This window comes from Oratosquilla oratoria, chromosome 2 (assembly GCF_046742065.1).
Source record: "Oratosquilla oratoria isolate Oo_2021 chromosome 2, ASM4674206v1, whole genome shotgun sequence".
Taxonomy (NCBI): Eukaryota; Metazoa; Arthropoda; class Malacostraca; order Stomatopoda; family Squillidae; genus Oratosquilla; species Oratosquilla oratoria.
The window spans coordinates 70,143,722-70,163,946 of NC_134778.1; the positions used below are offsets into that span (position 1 = coordinate 70,143,722).

General features: G+C 40.8%; 1 protein-coding gene across 2 annotated transcripts in view; it reads right to left on the bottom strand.

Moving 5' to 3' along the window:
• Positions 1 to 456: 456 nt before the first annotated feature.
• Positions 457 to 20,225, bottom strand: part of LOC143039854 (ribosomal protein S6 kinase alpha-5-like) — a 329,791-nt gene continuing 310,022 nt past the window's right edge. For both annotated transcript variants that reach the window (XM_076210124.1, XM_076210115.1), the window contains exons 7-15: positions 10,822 to 10,972; positions 10,175 to 10,336; positions 9,235 to 9,354; positions 8,736 to 8,957; positions 8,359 to 8,529; positions 7,562 to 7,780; positions 5,470 to 5,620; positions 4,657 to 4,880; positions 457 to 3,751 (exon numbers count right to left, since the gene is read on the bottom strand). In XM_076210124.1, coding sequence (XP_076066239.1) covers positions 2,786 to 3,751; positions 4,657 to 4,880; positions 5,470 to 5,620; positions 7,562 to 7,780; positions 8,359 to 8,529; positions 8,736 to 8,957; positions 9,235 to 9,354; positions 10,175 to 10,336; positions 10,822 to 10,972 — 2,386 coding nt within the window. In that variant the 3' untranslated portion in view covers positions 457 to 2,785. The remainder of the gene's footprint in view (positions 3,752 to 4,656; positions 4,881 to 5,469; positions 5,621 to 7,561; positions 7,781 to 8,358; positions 8,530 to 8,735; positions 8,958 to 9,234; positions 9,355 to 10,174; positions 10,337 to 10,821; positions 10,973 to 20,225) is intronic.

Sequence of the window (20,225 nt, forward strand, 5' to 3'; positions counted from 1 at the left end):
TTTAGTTACATAAACTTTGGGTGGCAAGTATAATATAATTTCTCTGATAGTGCAAATTCATGTTATGATCCACTTCAGCAACACCCTTGTGGGTAATGATAAGTTATAAATGGAACAAGATCTTTTGATCCCTCTTGGATAGGAATAAAGCCCTAGTCCTACATGTTTTCAGTCCCCTATTCCTACTGGCAGGATACTATCTACTCAGTGATACTTTTGAAGGAAAAAACAGAAGTGGGAAATGATGTTTAATGAAAAATCAGATGTAAAAGATTGATAACGATGAATTACAATTTTTGCAAGATGAAAAGAGAAAACCAGGTGTAGAAGGAAGAAAGATAGTTATAGAAATAGTGTATTTAGCCTTTTTTCACTTTTATCCCATCACCATCATAACCAAAGATGCATTTTTTTTTCTGGAAGTGGTATGCATCACATATCTTTCCATTTTCTTACTTTCTCTGTCCGAGTTACAATTAATCCTACTGGGTTTTTTTTCTCTTCAGATTATGGATGAACGTGTTAATGTACGAGAGTTTAAAAATGTGCATTTACAAGAGTGCGCGTCTTACTCTGAATACACAATTTGGAAGCCCACAAATACAGTCCCAGAATTCACACCTTTTGTTTTTGGGTTATTCTTAGGGCTACTACCTTTTTTTTTTTTTATACCTTTTTTTTTTCTTTTTTCTTTTTTTTCATACATTTCTTCCCTCTCTTGTTATAAAACCAAGTAATTTTTATCTTCCCTCACATTTTTTTTTCTTCACATTTTGCTTTACATGTCATTCTAAACACCCTGCCATTTTTTCTATATAGGTATTTTTTAATTTAGTCCTTTTTACATGATGTACTTTGATGACAACTAATTGTAAGTACCCTTGATAAACATGAGTACAAGAACTACTAACCTCTGGAACCAAAGGCCACTGGAATCGATTAAGCAATGAACGCTGACTGTGACCAGTTACCTTTGAAACCAAAGGCTACTGGAATCAATGGGCACTAAAGCCAAAGTATATTGGAATTAATAACCATTAGAACCAAAGCTTGCTGGAATCAGTAATCTTTGAATCTGAAGGTCATTTGAAGCCATGACCTTAAGAACCAAATTTTACTTAAAGTGAATGAATGAACTCTAGAAGCAAAAGTCACTGGAATCAATTACCTCTGGAATGAAAGATCCACAGAATCAATGACCCCTGGGACCAAAGGCTATAGGAATTAAAGACCTTTGCAACTGACAGTCTTTGCATACATTGTCCATAAAACCATAGGATAAAGATCAATGGTAAATAAGACCTATGAAATAAAAAAACTGACAAAACTACAGGTCTGTCAAACCCAACACCTCCAAAATCAGAAATCAACAAACTCAGAGGCTATCAAGGCTACTGAAAATATTCCCCATAAAAATCAAATGTGTGTACTGGTAATAATCAGTTGAACCATATACCAAAGCTCTAATATAAAAATGAATCCAAAGATCACTGAGACCTTAAGGTACTTTCATCACCCACCTCTTCAAGACTTCCTCTCCTACACTAAACTATGAAAGATCTGTAGTTAACATCTTGCAACAGTTGTTGCTCTTAGATGATTAGAATTATAAGAATAAACAAATCAATCATGGATAAATGAAAGAAGAGTGTCAATAGCCAGTGTGAATGATGACACTTGCAAAGGGTTCAAAATCACACCATAAGCATCATGCAGCAAAGTATGAGTGATATGGGAAAGTGGTATAACATATTTCTAGGCTCCTTTCAAAATCTCAGTAATCTTTTGACTGTCATTCCGAAACCAACCTGACATTCATACAATAATCTTGCATCTTTTTCTTCGTCTCTACTTTAAACAAATTCTATTTATCATGCCAATCTCCCTTTTGTACTGACAAAAGAGAGACTCTACCCTTCATCACAGATCAATCATCACCTACCTCTACATGGTTTCAGGAAAATAGCTGTGATTCTTTCAAAAAACATGTAGTAGCATAAAACTATGTGATAAATCATAAATGGCAGAAAGACACTGACTATGTCAATGAATGTTTTTCTCTTCCATAATTTAGAACTGGTCAATGAATTGTACATGGAAGAATTAGGTAGTCATAACACTGCCAGAACTTTCAGAGATAAAACATGAGCAACAATACCATAGCTCTGCTATCGTATCATTACATTACCAAAGTAATTTGCAATTGCAACTGCTGCACAACTACGTGTAAGTACTTTGCAATATTCTATTGGTACCTTGAAACTAAGTAAAACAAAGTAGTTAAATAAGAGTAAAAAATATTTTCTTAAGAAGTTAAGAGGTCAGTTTTGAATAAAATTGAGTGCATTTCCTGAAACCATGGGTCTTCAACTTCACAAATTCTTTTCCTTCAGAAATTCAAGTCCACATAATAAATCAAAATTTCCCATACTTTTACAAAGGTTTAAGATGTTATATTGTGCATAATATATAATATAATATATATATATGTATGTATATATATATATATATTCTTAAATATATATATATGAATGAACAATATACAATATCACATTCTATAGTAAATATAATCTTAACACTTGCATTCTTATATGTATTTTTTATATGATTTCACATTATACTTTCTAGATTATAAATTCATTAATATTAAAAGTCTTCATCATTGTAAAGTGTTGATCATACTGTATTAATCATTACTACCAAACCATTTGTAATGTTTCCATATACATTCATCTTCATATGTCTTATTCATTATATAGGAAAATCTAATCACCTAAGTTTGCACTCAGTCATCTATGATTATAGTCTCTTGTCTCTTTCTTTTAGTATTATTTCTATTATTATTATTACTAGTACCTCTTTGTGTATATTTGACTATCTGCACCTCTTCATCACTGCACTGTTGGTTCAGTTTTCTTTTCCTGGAACGAGTCTGGGGACCATTAAAGTTAGAGGAATAATATGCTGCTGGTGCTACTGTTGTTAAGGAGGCACTTGGCCGTGGAAATTCTCCACTCACACTCACACTAAGTGCACTTTCTTTGTGATTACTGACATCATGTGTATGCTGTTGCATATTCATGGTGTCTAATGTTTTCGGTAGCATGATTAAATTCTTGGGTACTTTATCTGTGTCTCTATGTAATGGAGTTGAGGTTTTCTTGGGTGCACTGCTTAGATTTATTCTTGACACTGATGATGATGACAATGATGACGACACACTACAAGGAGAAGAGATTGAGGCACAGGAGGAGGAACAAGGTGATCCAGTGGCTATGGAAGATGATGATATGGAGGGGGTTGAAGTTGTAAGTACTTCACCTCCTCCTGCCCCAACTCTACCTTCTGGTCCTTCTTTTCGTTGTTGCCACGACGACCTACCACTCTTCCCACTCATGGGTGAAGGTGGAAGCTTAAGCATTGGTGCTGTGGTGACTGGTGTACGTATAGTAGGGGCACAATTTGAGGAGCCAGCCAATACTGAAGCTTCTGGACAACTTGACACGGAGCTTGATTCAGATATACTGGAGAGGTATGCTTTGACTCGTGCCTCTCCAAAGTCAAATATGCTCTCCTCTCTTTTTGGAGTTAAGGTTAAAGAAGAACCACTATGATCTGTCTTGTTAGGAGTTCCCATGGAAGAGGTGCCCGAAGAGGTAGAAGAGAGTGAGGAGGTAGAGGAGTGACTTCGTACATCTGTTGAAGACTTTTTGTTCTTCCTACGTTGAGCTAAAGGTGCATTGCTGACATCCTACAAATAACATGTTCTCTACATTAGACACTGATAATTATGTATGTGTACAGAAAACATACAACTTTATAAGTACATTTACTTAACACTCATGTTGAATTTCTCTGATTTCTGTAATAATATTAACAAAATGCTTATACTATGTATTGGATGAACTATATTTACAAGATATTTTCATGAAAAGATCATGTTTTTACTATAAAATGAAAAAGATCCTAAACAATGTGTCCAATGTTAAGAAATACAATAAAAAAAAATTAGGTGGGATGTACAAAATGTGCAAGTGTATATGTGCTATATCTTGTGACACTGCTCCTGACCCAAGGAGGAGCCAGGAGGAGCCAAGATTAGAGGGAGGGAAGGGGGTGAATGAGAGTGGAGTATGTGGGGATGGAATGGGTGGAAATGGATTTTATGCCTTTGTTTTTTAGCTATCTCCTTGTAAGGGGGAAAAAGCCTTTGGGATATGTATGTATATTTGTTATTCTGTACTTTTTTAATTTGTAATATTGCTATTCTAGTTTCAAGATGAGAGATTGATTTTTTCAAGTAATCCTTTTGGCTACCTCCCTTGTAAGGGGGAAAAAGCCTTTGGTATATGTATGTATGCAATCCTTATTTGGGGGGGGGGGGGAGAGAGAGAGAGAGAGAGAGAGAGAGAGAGAGAGAGAGAGAGAGAGAGAGAGAGAGAGTAGAGAGAGAGAGAGAGAGAGAGAGAGAGAGAGAGAGAGAGAGAGAGAGAGAGAGAGAGAGAGAGAGAGAGAGAGAGAGAGAGAGAGAGAGAGAGAGAGAGAGAGAGAGAGAGAGAGAGAGAGAGAGAGAGAGAGAGAGAGAGAGAGACTAATTAGATATGAACAGAAAAGGGGTATTCATTTTAATACAATTTTCATAATCCATGAACTTACCAGTAATCTGAAACCTTCCCTGGTAGCCATGTGGAAGGCATGAAAAGCTTGCTTGACACCTATTTCTGCTGACTGAGGTCCTTTATGCAGAGAGCGTGCTGAGAGTAATGTGGGAGTCATGAGAGGAGTTGCTGCAAAGGGTATGGATGACATCCCTGTTAACCATTCCTCCCTTTGGAGCTCTGTCATGGTCAATCTCTTCTTAGCATCAACTGTTAGAAGACCTTTAAAGAAATATAATTTCAATGAGTAAATGTCATGAAGAAAAGGGGCAAGATACAGATATGATTAGAGAGAGGTTGTGAATGGATGCAGAAATGATGCGACATGAAGGGATTTCTTTCGTCCACTTTGTATATTTCTCATGTGGATGATGGGGAGGAGTTACCATTTAATGAAGTGGAGGGGGTTAACCAGTTTTGGCCACCCCACTTATAAGGAGGAAAGAGGCTTTTGGTATATGCATATATATACATATAGAAATAATCTTATTGTGATAGTGAAAAAAATTGTGGGATCAAAAGAAAGTAGTTTGATAACCAGTGGTTCCTCCCAAATATCTTGTACAAAATCAATCAACAATGGCAAATCCAGTGACAATAGATAGTCACATTCACCTTACTAGGGTTGGCAGTGTGTCACAAATAACTAATACTGATTAATTTAATAACAGTAATAAGTATGATGTTAGTGAACTGCTGCTGACAAAATATAAATGTACAGAGCTAAGTACATGCATATGACAAATTATGTAGTTGTAACACTTGTAATAATTAAGAAACCTCTTTGTTATAAAGTTAATATTGACTATACCTTTTATTATTCGCTTGGCCTGAGAAGATACCGATGCCCACTGTGGCCCAGAGAAGTCAAAATTACCACCCTTAATTCGTGCCATGATATCTGCTGCACTTGCAACACGGCTTCTTGACTGGAATGGAGCTTCACCAGAGAGCATTGTGTACTGAAATTAAACACAATACAGTTTGTTAAATGAGATATTAGTAAATATATGTCACACTTCTATAAATGAAAATACAAACTGGATACTTAAAAGATGTAGGGAACAACTAGCTTACAAGATTCATAGTCTTATTACATGTTCATTGAAAGAAGGTATTGTGCCACCTGATTGGAAAAGAACAAATGTGGTACCAATTCACATACATACATATACCTAAGACTTTTTCCCCTTTACAAGGGAGGTGTGGAAATAAGGAAACACCACTAAATTATAGGCAAGTCTCACTAAGCAGCACAATAATGAAATTATGTGAAAGGATTGTGAAAGATTGATGGACCAAATATCTTGAAAAGATGAACATTCTGAGAGACAGTTTGGCTTCAGATCTGGAAGGTCGTGTGTGTCAAACCTTTTAAGCTTTTACTTGAGAGTGATTGATGGAATGCAAGTGAGAGAGGGGTGGGTGGACTGTGCGTACCTTGACCTAGAAAAGGCATTTTACAGAGTACCTCATAGTCAACTTCTGCGGAAATTGGAGCATGTTGGAGAACTGAGGCAAACCACTAGAATGGATGTAAGATTTTTTGGAGGAAAGATACATGAGGACATTAATAAAGGATAAGATGTCTAGATGGAGAGTAGTAATGAGCAGAGTACCACAAGTTCGTGTTTGCACCAATAATGTCTCTTGTCTATGTCAATGACATGATGGAGGAAACAAGCTATGTCAACATGTTTGCAGATGATGGAAAAATCATGAAAAGAGTGAAAAATGAGGAGAGTAGACAATTGCAAAAAGATTTAGACACTATTTTTCATTGGAGCCAAGAATGAGAAATGAACTTTAATATAAAAAATGCAAAGTACTGGAAATGGGCAGTAGTGGCAAAAGACCATCCTTAAACTACTCCTTGGGAAGTGAACCTATTACTTGGGAGTGTTCATAAAGGACAACCTGTTACCTGACAGACATATCAGCAAGAACAAAGTGGCATTTCACTATATGGATGAAGAGATGATGAAAAAATTCATCGAAACCCTAATCCGTCCAAGACTGGACTATGTATCAGTAGTACGGTCCCCACACTGAGTGAAGTATATAAGCAAGATCTAATCAAGAGAATACAAAGGGTAGCAACCAAACTGGTCCATATGAGAAAAGACTAAAAGCACTGGGTCTCCCACCTTGGAAAGATTGAAGAGAAAAAGGTGATACATACATATACCAAAGGCTTTTTCCCCCTTACATGGGGGGTAGCCAAAAAGAAAAAGGCATAGAAATCACTCCCACCCATTTCATTTCCCATATATTCCACTCCCCTCCACCCTCCTCCCTCCCTCCTATCTTGGCACCTCCTGGATGGTGATATGATTACAGTATTCAGGTCATTATGGGGGATAAATTCCACTGACAGAAGAGATCTGATTAAAGATGGGAGGGCTTTAAGATGTCATGGTAGCAAATTAAGAAAGACCACATATCTAAAGGATGTGAAGAAATAGTTTTCCATACCAATGCATAGATAGATGGAATAGCTTAGGAAGTGATATAGCCCAAGCTCAAACAATACACAAGTTCAAATCTAAATATGATAATTGGAAATCAAGGATATAGATTAAATTGGAACTATAGATGAATTTGAGGCTAGGTAGGATAAATAATTAGAGAATAGGAGACGGGACCCAATAAGTGTTGGTCCTTTTCCTATATACATAATACAATAAACAATAATGCCTACACAAATAAAACTGCAGTAAACTAAACAGGAATGAGAATATTAAAGTGAAGGAAGATGGAAAAAAGAACATCAACATGTATAACGGTTCTTAAACCCTGTCATAGAATTTTCTGGGATGAAATGTAGGACTTTTGCCTGTGATGTACTTCAGCAATTAAATGATGAAAGCTGACATAACAACAAAATTCATGCTTCAACTAACCATGATAACCCCAAGACTCCACAAATCACAGGTTTCATCATAACCCTTTGCATCTTTGTTAGCTGCCTGCCGCAGCACCTCAGGAGCTGCATAATGAAGGGTAAAGCAAGGCGTCATCATGTTTCCACTCTCCGATGATTTGTCTGGCATCATGCGGGCAAAACCAAAGTCCACAATTTTGAGTACTGAATCCTCTGATGAGTTGACAAACAGCAGGTTCTGTTAAACACAGGGGAGCAGACAGAGAATATGAATGACTAATAATCTCTATATAAACCTTCCCTATAGCTACTGTTTGATACACCTCCTTTATATATCTACCACTGGTTTTATGTTTTCTAAATTTTCTATACATTTGTTCATCATCTCATTAGCTATAATTGACTTCTCCCTGTCCAATTCAACTAGCCTTTTACTTTCTCTTGCCTCATAACATTCAAATATCCATATTTCTTTTATTTGACCTTTTGATGTCTAACTAATATCCTTTAACAATCTTTCTGATCATCACTTAATTTGTCAACTTTTCTTATTGCATCTGTGGCATCATTTCATTAATTCAAAATTCTTATACCCATTACTCCAACATATTTTCATTCATAAGGTCATAATCTCTTATAACATCTCTATTTCTCTCTCATCTAACATTAATATAAGGTAAGCCTTGTATCAGTGGAGTGCTATTTCAAACTTCATCTTAATTTCAGTAACATTCACATAGTACATATCTACTTCTCAAATAAAATAATTTACTTTTGAATAAAATTACTAATACTTCTGTCAATACAGTCTCTTACCTCTGGTTTAAGGTCTCTGTGTACAATGCCTCTGCTATGCATGTAGTGGACTGCTGATACAAGGTGACTCATCAGGACCGAAGCCTCACCCTCAGTAAATCTTTTCTTCTTTCTGATGCGCTCAAGCAATTCACCACCTTCAAGTAACTCCAGGACCATGTATGTATGTGCCTGATTAGAAAAAGTAATTATATTAATGATTAAAGAAGGGAAGATGCCATAATGATGATGAGACAGTTTACTGAAGAGAGACAAGAACAAAGGATATTGGTAACTGATGGTAGTAGAATTCATAATGAAAACCACACAGGAAAGCTGTATTGAAAAGTTACTGTAACAATAAAATGCTTTATTCTACAAACATGATAATAAATTACCTCATCATAATAAACTTCATGTAAGTTCACAATGTTTGGATGATTCTGACATGCTCGAAGAAGGTTGATTTCCTGTAAACAATTTATTTTCCTAGATACAATTTTGACTGCATATGCTTTGCCTGTGCTGCGATGGACACATCTTCTGCATACACTAAAGCTTCCATCTCCTAGTATTCGTTCCCGGAGGTCTACTTCATAATTTTGGAAGAATGGGGAATTCTGTTCATGGAGAGAATCAATTAATTGGTCAGTTTACAAGACAGATGGCCATGATGCTATATAATAGAAATTCTGTTATTATAAAATAAATTTGCTTATCATAATATAGTGAATGAAGTGTTAATTTTATGAGTGTGCACATCTCAAAATGAAACTGAAGTTGAAGGTTTCATACAGCAATACTTATAAACACAGATCTGTATGCAAACAAAGAAAGAGTAGATATCACAGATATCAAAGATTAGCAGAAATACAAACTACTTTAAAAGGAACTCACCTTAAAGCTGCAGGCCAGGAGATTGGTGGTGGAAGGTCGCTTGTCTGGATTTGGTTTAAACAGTGTTTCACTTATAACATTTTCCGTAAACAGGATGGATGGTGCTACATAAGAATACCCCTGTAAATGAAAATATAAACTATATTTCAGATTTATGAAGGTGAAAAAAGAAATGGACAAACAGTTTCTGAACTGATAAGGTCACAGAAATGAAGTCATTCAATACTTATGCATATGATACAAATATGTCTTTCCCAATTTTTCCACATGCCCATATCACCATAATAAAGTTTTGTGTCATTTCATCCACACTCTCCTTTTTACCCTGCTCTTGTATATTCCCATCTAGTATCTTATCCGTTTTCCTATCTTCACTCATGCTCCTCAAAAAGTCAATTTCTAACACCCTCATTTGATTCTACATCACTACTACCAGTGTCATCTCATTCCCATGCAGTTAACTGGAGTAGGAGGGCAGCAGTCATTGGTTGTCAGTTTTTCTTATGTGAAAAGATGGAGAAAACACAGCTGATGTTGATGGAGAGATCTTGGGCCCAGTTTGGAGACTGCGTATCAGCCCATGTGACCCACACCTTCAGATGAAGGTGATGGAGTTGACAGGTTTTAAAGATGGTCAACAGGGAAGTGATTACCTATGAAGTCTGTCTTGTAAGACCACTACTTGTAGGTACCTGTCACTGTCCTACTATTATAACTATTGTGAAGAAGCCTTATCAGAGGAGTGACAGCTCATTGTTGTCATATTGGTGGGAATTTCCAGCGTGGAGAAGGTATGCAACAGTGCAGCTTCTCTTACACATAAGGAGTTACCCTTTCACCCTTCATACCAATGAGGGTATGAGATCGGACTTCATAAAAGAATAAGAGGAAACAATTCATCTATCCTAACTGCTGATGGATCATTATTTTTTTCCCTTACCTTAAATATTCTGTCTACATCTGGAGGGACGATTGCTGGCGAATCCTGAGGAACCATTGCTGTGAATTCTTCTGAGAAGTTACTGACATCTAGCTCATCATTAATTTGAGGTACAAAAGGGGCTGGAATCTTTTTCTTGGCCAGGTCATCCCAGTTAAGGTTCTGCAATGGACATTTATGTATACAGTATGTAAAACTGTGATAACACACACAGCAGACAAACCACATAAAGAAAGATTAGAAGGATTGGACCAACCATCACTAAAAGAAGAAAGGTGACATGAATGTGGTGTCCATATCAATAAAAGGATGTGATAAAACTAACAGATCTCTTGGGTTAGGATGAGGGGTGGGGGCGTCATCAGTTTATGAAGGTTATGAGAGAGAGAGAGAGAGAGAGAGAGAGAGAGAGAGAGAGAGAGAGAAACATGCTTGAAGGATATCAAGAACCGGTTTTTTGTACTAATGCATCAACTTGTGAAATAGCCTAAATGAAGACATAGTCCAATATAAAATTATAAAGTTAAATTTGATCAACAAAAAAATTAATTTCCTGTATGTTGCAATTATATTACTCAGACATATTTATAAAACAAAAACCCGTGAACGTAATTTTGGTGCGTGTGTGTGGGGGGGAGGGGCTTTACCTTAAAGAATGCATGTCTCTTGAGCTCTTCAGCATCTCCAGGTCCGCCGCCTAATCTCTGACGGGGGTCCTTCACCAAAAGCTTCGAGATGAAGTCGCTAACCTCGGGCGACAACTCCTCAGGGATGGGCGGTTGCGTCTTCAGGATGCGTCTGATGGAAAAAGAAAAAGAAGTAAATGCCTGGTAGTGAGTCTCTGAAGAACACGAGGGAGCAAAAATATCAAATATGGTCACAAGTTCATAAACACAAGTAAATAAAATAAATGCTTCAATAAATAATAAAACTATTAATGTTTATGGCGATTTGACTAAGTTCCATTGTTTTCTGAAATGGTACCAAAAGCAGCATGATACCGGTTTATAGAAAAGAGAGAGAGAGAGAGAGAGAGAGAGAGAGAGAGAGAGAGAGAGAGAGAGAGAGAGAGAGAGAGAGAGAGAGAGAGAGAGAGAGAGAGAGAGAGAGAGAGAGAGAGAGAGAGAGAGAGAGAGAGAGAGAGAGAGAGAGACGAGAAACGCGAGAAATGTATCAAGACTACAGTACTTCTTACGCGAATCCCGATGACAACTAGTCTAAAACCGCAACTGCGCACGTGTTTCGATTGCCCACGTGCAACTTTGCACTTGCTCTCAGATTCCCTTTCATTTCTAAACCTCCGATTCTTTACCACTCATGCGGACGACCTACCAGTTGCTACGTGAATATGTACCAGAGCGATAACAAAAAAACATGAAAGTATGCATTGTAGAAAAGAAAAGTGAAAAAGTACCCTTAACAATCAATAACACATGGACAAGTTCTGCTTGCTTTAGAAAAATCAACTTGTATACAGAAAATACATCCAGTGAAATAACTTTAAAAAAGGCATATATCAAACTAGACAAGAATGATGGCATGAAAAGGTCAGAGGGCCATTCAGAAAAAGGTGAAACCTTCACAATATAAAAAGTAATAGACAGTGAAAGGAAAGAAAGAAAAAAAAAAGGAAAGGAAAGTATCGGAGCGCGAGGTGGAGGCATCTGAGAAAAAAAATCACGGAGAATTGGCGATTGACGAAGTTAAAAATCTGTTGTGGAACCATGTAGGTGGTTCGACCACAGCCATGGCTGGTCAAACAAGCAGGATGGCGGCAAGGCAAGTAAGTGGGCGGTCAGGCAAACAAGAAGGCGAGCTGAAGAGTAATGAGGCAGCCAGACTAATATGTAGGCGGCGAGGCTGGCGGGCAGAGGCAGCTCGTGCCACAGGCGGCTGAAGACAGGAACGGCGCCGCTGTGTCTAGCCTGACCAGAGCTCACGCGCGCGCCTTCGCACCACGCCCGTCTCACCAGCACTTTACACACACTCATCACCTTTTTACAGTCAGCCTCTTTATACCTTCCCACTCGCTCCCGAAGAAGTGTCAGTAGGATGAATGAAACAGTCTGGCGACAGAATGAAAAAAGTAACATACTAGCATGAAGAGGTTAAGATTAACCAAGGTTATTTTTTAGACGCTATCAATAAGCTGGCGTATCCTATGGCGTGTGCGACTGCTGACGGTTGACGATGTATCTGTGAAGTCGCCCATCCTTTCACGGGGATATACGTCTTGAAGGAGTTCTGTACTCCAAGGCATACTCACCTCCACCCTCTCACACCGTTCGAGCATCCTTTCCCTTGTTATCCCCGACATTGTCAACCTGTCCTTCCTCCCTCCCCTCCACTCACTCACTGACTCTTGCTTCCCGCCAACCTTTGAAGTCTATCCCAGTTAACAGTTTCCGTAACTATGTGGCATGGAAACAGTCAACGGAGGTGAGACTTTTGTACTACCCTCTCGGTTCTTTGAGTCGACAAACTGCAGGATCCTCCCCTCGTTCTGTCTTCGGTGGCAACAGCCCTCAATCAATTTTTAAAACCTCAAGAAAGCCAACTCCCCTCCCTCCCTCCCGCCATTTCAACACCCTTCTTCCCCACCCCCATGCCTCTGCTCTTCCATTACGGAATCCTCGTCTTTCTTCATGATATCTAAATTCCTTCCCCATCTCGGCTTCTAACTTTCCATCGGGCCATTAACAATTCCACTCCTCGTGTAGCTTGCAAATCTGAATTCTCTTGCGATGCAGCTGTGCTCGGAACCTTCTTGTGGCTCCTGAGGCCACACAAGGAGCGAAATACGACTTCAAAGGAGTCTTGGTCGATTGAAAGTCACTTCGTACTGCGGTCCACTCTTTGGATGAATAAAATCGTCTGGATTTTATGACCTGCAAGTCGTGGAACTCCAGAAGAGTTGACCCGTTTGTCGGTCCACTACTATGCACCCCTTATCCCTTCCCTTACTCCACCCTTACTTTTTTTTTTTTAAGACTTTTCTCCCACCTCCCCTTCCCACCGCCACAGACCTACAGTAAAACAAAAACCTTCCTTCCACAATACAACTCGTTCTTGACCCTTATGTAGCGCTGTTTTCTTAACTCCCTGTAACTTCAACACTGACTAAAATTAACATCACCTGTACTATTTTTCGATCTGTATCTCCTATGGGGAACCTTTGCGGATCCCTAAGGAGTTCCCTGGACCCTGGTTGAGGACCACAGCCCTACACAGAGATACACTGGGTCTCTACTTTCCTGTCTACCATTCTACGTAAAGGCACCTTTCAACACTCATCCCTCCTCCATTTCTCCCTCTCCCTGTAACCAAATTCAAAGCTCCTCTCAACCTGGCTCGCCTCCCCCTTCCCTTTCCCCCTCCCCCCTAACTAGGTAAACTTCTCCCCTCCTCTCCACCCTAGCCAAGAATACAGCGCGCCCTTTCCCCCTTTACCTCCTCCCCCGTCCCTGGTAGCTTCTAGATCCACCCACAAGTCTCGGCCACCTTCAGCCGACTTGAAAATTTTGTTTGTTCTTTGAATATTTCCGTCCGTCTTCCGCCCCCTCACCCTCATCACTCAGTTTCACATCGCCTCGTGGGCTCGCCTCTCTTTCCATCTCCTCCTCCTCCTCTTCCTCAATTTATCTTCGTTTTTATTTCTCTTGGCGTACTCTCTTTCCCCCTTTTCTCCCGCTATTTTTCCTCTTTCTTCTTGCACATTTTTTCCTTTCCTCCCTCTTCTATTTTCAATCTTTTCCCCTTCCCTCTACCACTTCCCTTCCCCTTCTATCTATTTTCCCTTCTTGTCACGCCCTTTACTTCAGGTTCCTTTCCTCCTCTTTCTAATCTTTTCACATTCGCTCCACGTCTCCCATGTTCTTCAAATCCCCCGCCCCTCTTCCATCTCTCCTTCAACCACCCTCTTCATACCATTCCTACATATTCTTCCCTTCTTCGTCTCTCATTCATCACTTCTATATTCCCCTCTCTCCATCTCGGCAAGCTACGTCGTTCCTACTCCCCCACCCCCGACTCCCACTAAACCTCCTCTTTTACCTCCTGGCTCTTCGCCTCCTCTCCCCTCCTTCCCTGGCTTCTGAAAATTCTTTCAGTCCTAATTCCTACTCTGCATTCCTCCTCCTCTTCACCTTTTTTTTTTTAATCTACCTCTTCATTGTACCACTTTTCCTCCTCCACCTCCTCCTCCTGATCTGACAAAGCTTCTGCGGCAATTTGCGTTTCTTGTCTCCTTTCTTCTTCCGCTACCCGCTCTTCTACTTTCACTTCATACCCATTCCCCTCCCCTGCTCCAATTATCCCCCCAGCCCCACCCCTGTTTTTGTTCTTCCATTATCCTGCACGTAGTTCGATTCTTTTCTTCAATACCTTCTAATCCCCTCTTTCCCCTTTCTACTTTACTCCCTATTACGACTTCCTTTCTCACTCTTCTCTCTCTCCTACCCTCTCCTCTTGCACTTGCCCGGGCACTTCGATCATTTGGGTCTTCACGTTGTTCTTCAGGGCCTCCATGATCTTCACTTATTTCACCTTGGTAGTCAAGCGAGTTTTACCCGGAGATCTACGTTTCACTCTAAATAGTGGGTAACACTATAAATTCGATACATACATACATATATCTTAACTCCTCATTTTCAGGATAAATAACCATAAAATCCTGAAATATTACTCTGGAAGGAACCTGATTACATTTTACCATAATTGGGAAAGCACTGCTGTTCTCGCTCCTCGCCCGAATCGACTCCATTTCCCCCATTGCTCGCCAGCACTGCTTCTGTTTCCCTCCCTACGTTCGCTGGTGCCACCTCTTCCTTCCCACTTGCCCACCTTCACCCTTTTCTCTGTTTTCTAACACAAGAGAATTTCCTAAATCCGTTGGGTGTTCTGGAGCATAATTTTACTCGCATATTGTCCACTAAAGAAATAAATATTTAAACATTTAGCAGTCAATAGGGTTCTATCAAGGTCAGTATATGACGAGAATACAAGCTGGGTTGGAGTTGCGCATTTGATTTTTTTTTCGTGATTCATGGTCTTGGATCACGTGTTAAACTCGTGATCGACAGCTATTACCCTAACGAATGATATATCAGAGCTCATATAGCACCGATCTATGGGTAATGCTGTGACCTTACACACACATACACACATACAAAACTCCCCACTCACAAGAGTTGCAGTGCCGGCTCGCAGCGCAGCGATACTGAAAATATTTCAGCCCTGGGCAGGATTCGAAAAAGACCGCTGGAGTAGCAGTTGCGAGCGTTACCATTGCGCCTTCGAGCCGTGTGTGTGTGTGTGTGTATCTGTGCGTGTGCATGAGGGAGAGAGAAACTTCCTTTTTCGCCCATGCGATGCCGAGTATCTACTGTTCTATATTACATCAATCACCCTCCCCAGCTCCTCCTCTACAAATTTAATCTGACCTCCCTTGCTTCCGTGTATATCTCCCCTTCCACTCCGCCTCTCCCAAAACCACCTGCTCCGTCTCCTCCCTCACTCACTCCACCTATCGTCCTTCAATGACAACTCCGCTTCCATAACATCCTTCAACCGAATCCATCCACTCGTCTCCCGCTTCCAGTCGCCCTCCTTGTTTCTTGCTCCTTCCTTTATCCCATCTTCCCCTTTACTTCTCTTTATATTTAGGATCCTTTTCACCTTTATATTCACTCCCTTTTATCTGGCCTCTAAGCAGGTACTGAATGCATATGATTTATGAATTTAAGATCTTAAGGATTTTTGAGACATCGCAACATACCTAAGTCAAGCAGTTTCATTACATGTGAAAATATTGAACACTTTTGAACTTCCACAATTTCACCGTTGCACTATCCCTAGACTCTACATCTACGTGTCTACGTCTTCTGTATGGTACTGTCCCCAAGTACTGAAGCGGTAACTGTTCCCGACAAAATAATCTCTCCTTTCCTGAAATATCTTCTTCACTTTCATCTTAGTGCCTCTCTCTCCCCTTCTCTTATTATCCAGCTATCCTCAGTTATCTCCCCTTCTTCATCCACTTCGTTTCCGTCCTCCCTCTTCTCTCCTTCCCCGTCCACCTCCCTTCTTCCCTTCCGTTTCCCTTCGCCCTCCCTTCTCCCGCCACCCACACGCGCCGAAGCCAAGCGACCTCGATCGTGCTGAGCCATGTAGGTCACACCTCTTCACCTCGTCTGGTGCTCCTCCCCCTTCCTCAAACACACTCCAACTCTGCCCTTCACAACGAAATCTCACCCCTCACTTCTCTTTCCGAGAGTCTCCGAACCCCTTCGTTCGTACCCTCGCCCTCTAGGTGAGGTCTTCACCGAAAGCTCCCAGAATCCTTCAGACTCGAACCGATCTGGCGAAATCGCATGACGTTTGTCAACTGGGTCCGGATTTATCTACTACGATCAAGGACTGGTATAAACGCGCTACAAACCCATCTTTCATATTTCTACAGCAAGTGTAAGTTTCCTCAGAGCTCCAATTTCTCGCAATGTGAAAAAATAATGCTATAGCTGCAGCCAAGTTATCAATATAAATATAACGAATGCTGCTGGGATTCACTTACCTAAAATAAATAAGATAGGCTTTCAACAATTTGGGGCAAATCCTACGATAGTTTATTGAACCAAAGTCCAGAGCAACATTCCATCATGTCGAAACTGCTTAACCATATAGCATCACTCCCCTTTGGTACTGGGATCCCCTTCCCCTAACCTCTCGACAGAACAAAATACTTTGACGTTCAAATTTACAAAGCGAACGGGGGCCAATTCTTCGTTCTCCATATTCATTCGTAATCTGTGCAAACGGTTTGGCGGGCGTCCTGCACCGATCGATGATATGTCCATCTCATAACGTATCGTACATTTCCATAATCGATCGGACCAAACGCGAGTATCTAGTTTCCCATACTCTCTCTCTCTCTCTTTCAGTGAAGTGGCGCGGTCTGTTTCGTTCCCGCTTCATGAATACGAAGATTTCGGCTCGTTTCTCAAAGACTATCGATGATTGCAACTTCTCTTGGGCTGTAGGAGCACACTCGGAAAGGGTGGTGCCCTCGGCTCTGTGGCTCCTGGGGGTACCGTCATCTCACCTGATTTATGATCACAGGTTTCCCCGTGTCATTACACACGCGCGCGTGCACACACATACACAAACACCCATACACACTGCATACATACATACTTTTGTACGTGCGCATGTCTGTGTGTGTGTGTGTGTGTGTGTGTGTGTGTGTGTGTGTGTGAGTCATTCATGGCCAAAGGAATGTAAAAGGTAAATAGGTCTTAAACAGAGTGTGTGTGTGTGTGTGTGTGTGTGTGTGAGAGAGAGAGAGAGAGAGAGAGAGAGAGAGAGAGAGAGAGAGAGAGAGAGAGAGAGAGAGAGAGAGAGAGAGAGAGAGAGAGAGAGAGAGAGGGGTGAGGTAGGATCCGGATAGTCCATGGTTCTGGAAAGAACTCGACCTCCTCCCCAAGGGCTTTCCAAAAGGGGGCGATCAGTGTGTGTGCGGCCCAGCACCAAGCTCTCCTCCTCAAGCAGCTGCAGTGTGGAAACCAAGGCATTGCATAACCCATCGATCCACTTGCTCCACCTCAGCTGGCTCCACTCTTCCACCCTGGTCGTTCTCTGCCCGTATGCTGCTCACAGAAGGACTGCAGCCTCTCCACCTCTCCACATAGTACAAGTCTTCTGCTCTTTCGCCCAGAAATCATCCGTTCACTAGATCCTTTCTCACCCCCCCCCCTGCCGCTCCGCTATCCACGATACCTCTGTCATCCCCTTCGCCTCCACCCTCCTTACCTCCTTCAAAAGTGCAACCAAAGCTGTATGGCCACTTCCTCTCCAGCCACACCCTCTCCGCAAAATATACCAACCACACCCTCTGCCCTTCTAAACCTATACCCTCGACCTGTCTCTACAACTTTGGCCTTTCTATTACCTTAACTCCGGCCAACACCTTCACCATCACTCACACGAGTGCCACTTAAATCGTCAACACCTCCACGCTACCTTAACCTCATCTCCTCCTCCTTCTGCTCTTCCCCCTCTTCCTCTTCGTTCGCTCCATTTACTGCATCAACGTCCTCTTCCCAATGTCATCAAATCCCCCTTTCCATTACAAATGGCCTTAGCCACTCCACCTCCCCATTTTAGTTATTATTGTTATTGCTGTTGTTTTCTTCTCATTATTATTATTACCATCATTATTATTACCAATGACTTTGCATTAGAACAAGTCGAATAAGTATTTGTGCTCCAAATTACCCCAGGTGCACAGCCTAGTTACACATATGACGGATAATAAGAGACAAGAAACAGAAAAAGGACGTCAACAAATACTCACCATCCCAATCCCACGAAGTGGTAAGTGAGAAATCCCTAGTAGATCAAAGCCCTGACAGTTGCGGCAAGCCAATTTTTTTTTTTTTTTTTTTTTTTTTTTTTTTTTTTTTTTTTTTTTTTTTTTTTTTTTTTTTTTTTTTTTTTTTTGGCCGGTGTTAGATTGCCTCCACGCTTGGCCAGGGCTGCCGGGAACCAACGCGACATAGAACGCAGCGGGTCCAGGGAACTGAACTCGCGACAACCAACTTATGAGATCGACACTGTATACTGGGCTACCGAGCGGCCCGCGTCATTTCATATCAAACATAAATACAAATGGGGGGAAATAAGTCCCATTTCCACAGGCCCAGACAGCCTCCACTCTTCCCTTCCCTTCTTTTCATTTCCCAGTGGGACTCCTAAGAGTAGCACGTCCCCTTCCTCAGCAGACCCTGACTCGGCACCTGCCTCCTCCAACCTGGATATAGAATGTAGAAACAACGCCTCCGTAGCAGGAAGTCCACCGAGATTCTATTAATGTTTCCAGTGGCTCCCAAAGGAGTAGTCTATACGTTATCTGTGGTGACCTCCCGCCTTGTCTGAATAAAATCGTCTGGCGGCAGCCGCACTAAATGGAGCACGTCGGCACAGCGAAAGGGCTAGGTGCTCCACTACTCCCCACCCCCAACCCACGCCCACCCCTCGCTTCCCCGCGGGTAGTTCTTTCGCCTCCACATCTTCCTCCACTTTCTAGTCCAGCAGAGCTTCTGCCGAATCATCCTCTGCATTCCTCGATCCCTCTCTTCACTTTTACTCTCCCGCATAAATGCATCGCAATGCTTAAGAGTTCGACAAGATGCGCACGCAAGCACAAACACGTTTATACGTTTTTGCGAGCAAGCGCATACATGTACTCTTGTATACATCTGCATAGGAGATACTGTATCCGAGTGAGAGAGATTAAAATCACTACAACTATCAGATTCAGTATCACCACCAACACTAAAGCAATTTCCAAGTTCTGAATTCAAACTTTGGCAATTAAAAAAGAGAAAAAGTAATCAATATCCTGTCCCTCAGGGCTTGGTCACATACAGCCAACGTATCGCTTTTTTTTTTTTTTTTTTTTTTTTTTTTTTACGGCTCGTCGCAGATTATATTGTTCACAAGCGAGTCGGGTTGGTGGGATTTGTTGTCACTAATCAACTGAGCAACTACAGTTGATATCACGTACGACTACTTGGTAAAAATAAGAATCTGAAAAATAAAACATTTACGTTTTATTTCACATGTAAAATTCATTGGAGTATTAAAATTAATTCTTTATTTCTTTAAACAAAATTTCCCTGGCGGAACGTAGAATTAAACTGAACGCTAATAGATCGTGTCTACTTCATTGATTTCAGATACAATGGACTGATATTACGTTTAAATCATTGCAAATCTTTATATTTTGCTGCTACGTCAAGTGCAGTAATTGAATTTTTTTTCGTGGGAACGTGTAAAGACGCACGGCACAAAAATTTGCTGTTACAGACAACAGGTTAGAGAAATAATTTATATGTGGTATGATATGTTTGCCAACATTTATTTTTTACTCCACTGCAACCAAATGGCTTGATGGTAGCGTTGGCTGTTTGAATAACACAAAACAACGTCAGCCCGATAGGACAATATTGTATCTGTATCAACAATGGCAGTATTGTACATTCGTACGTTCGAT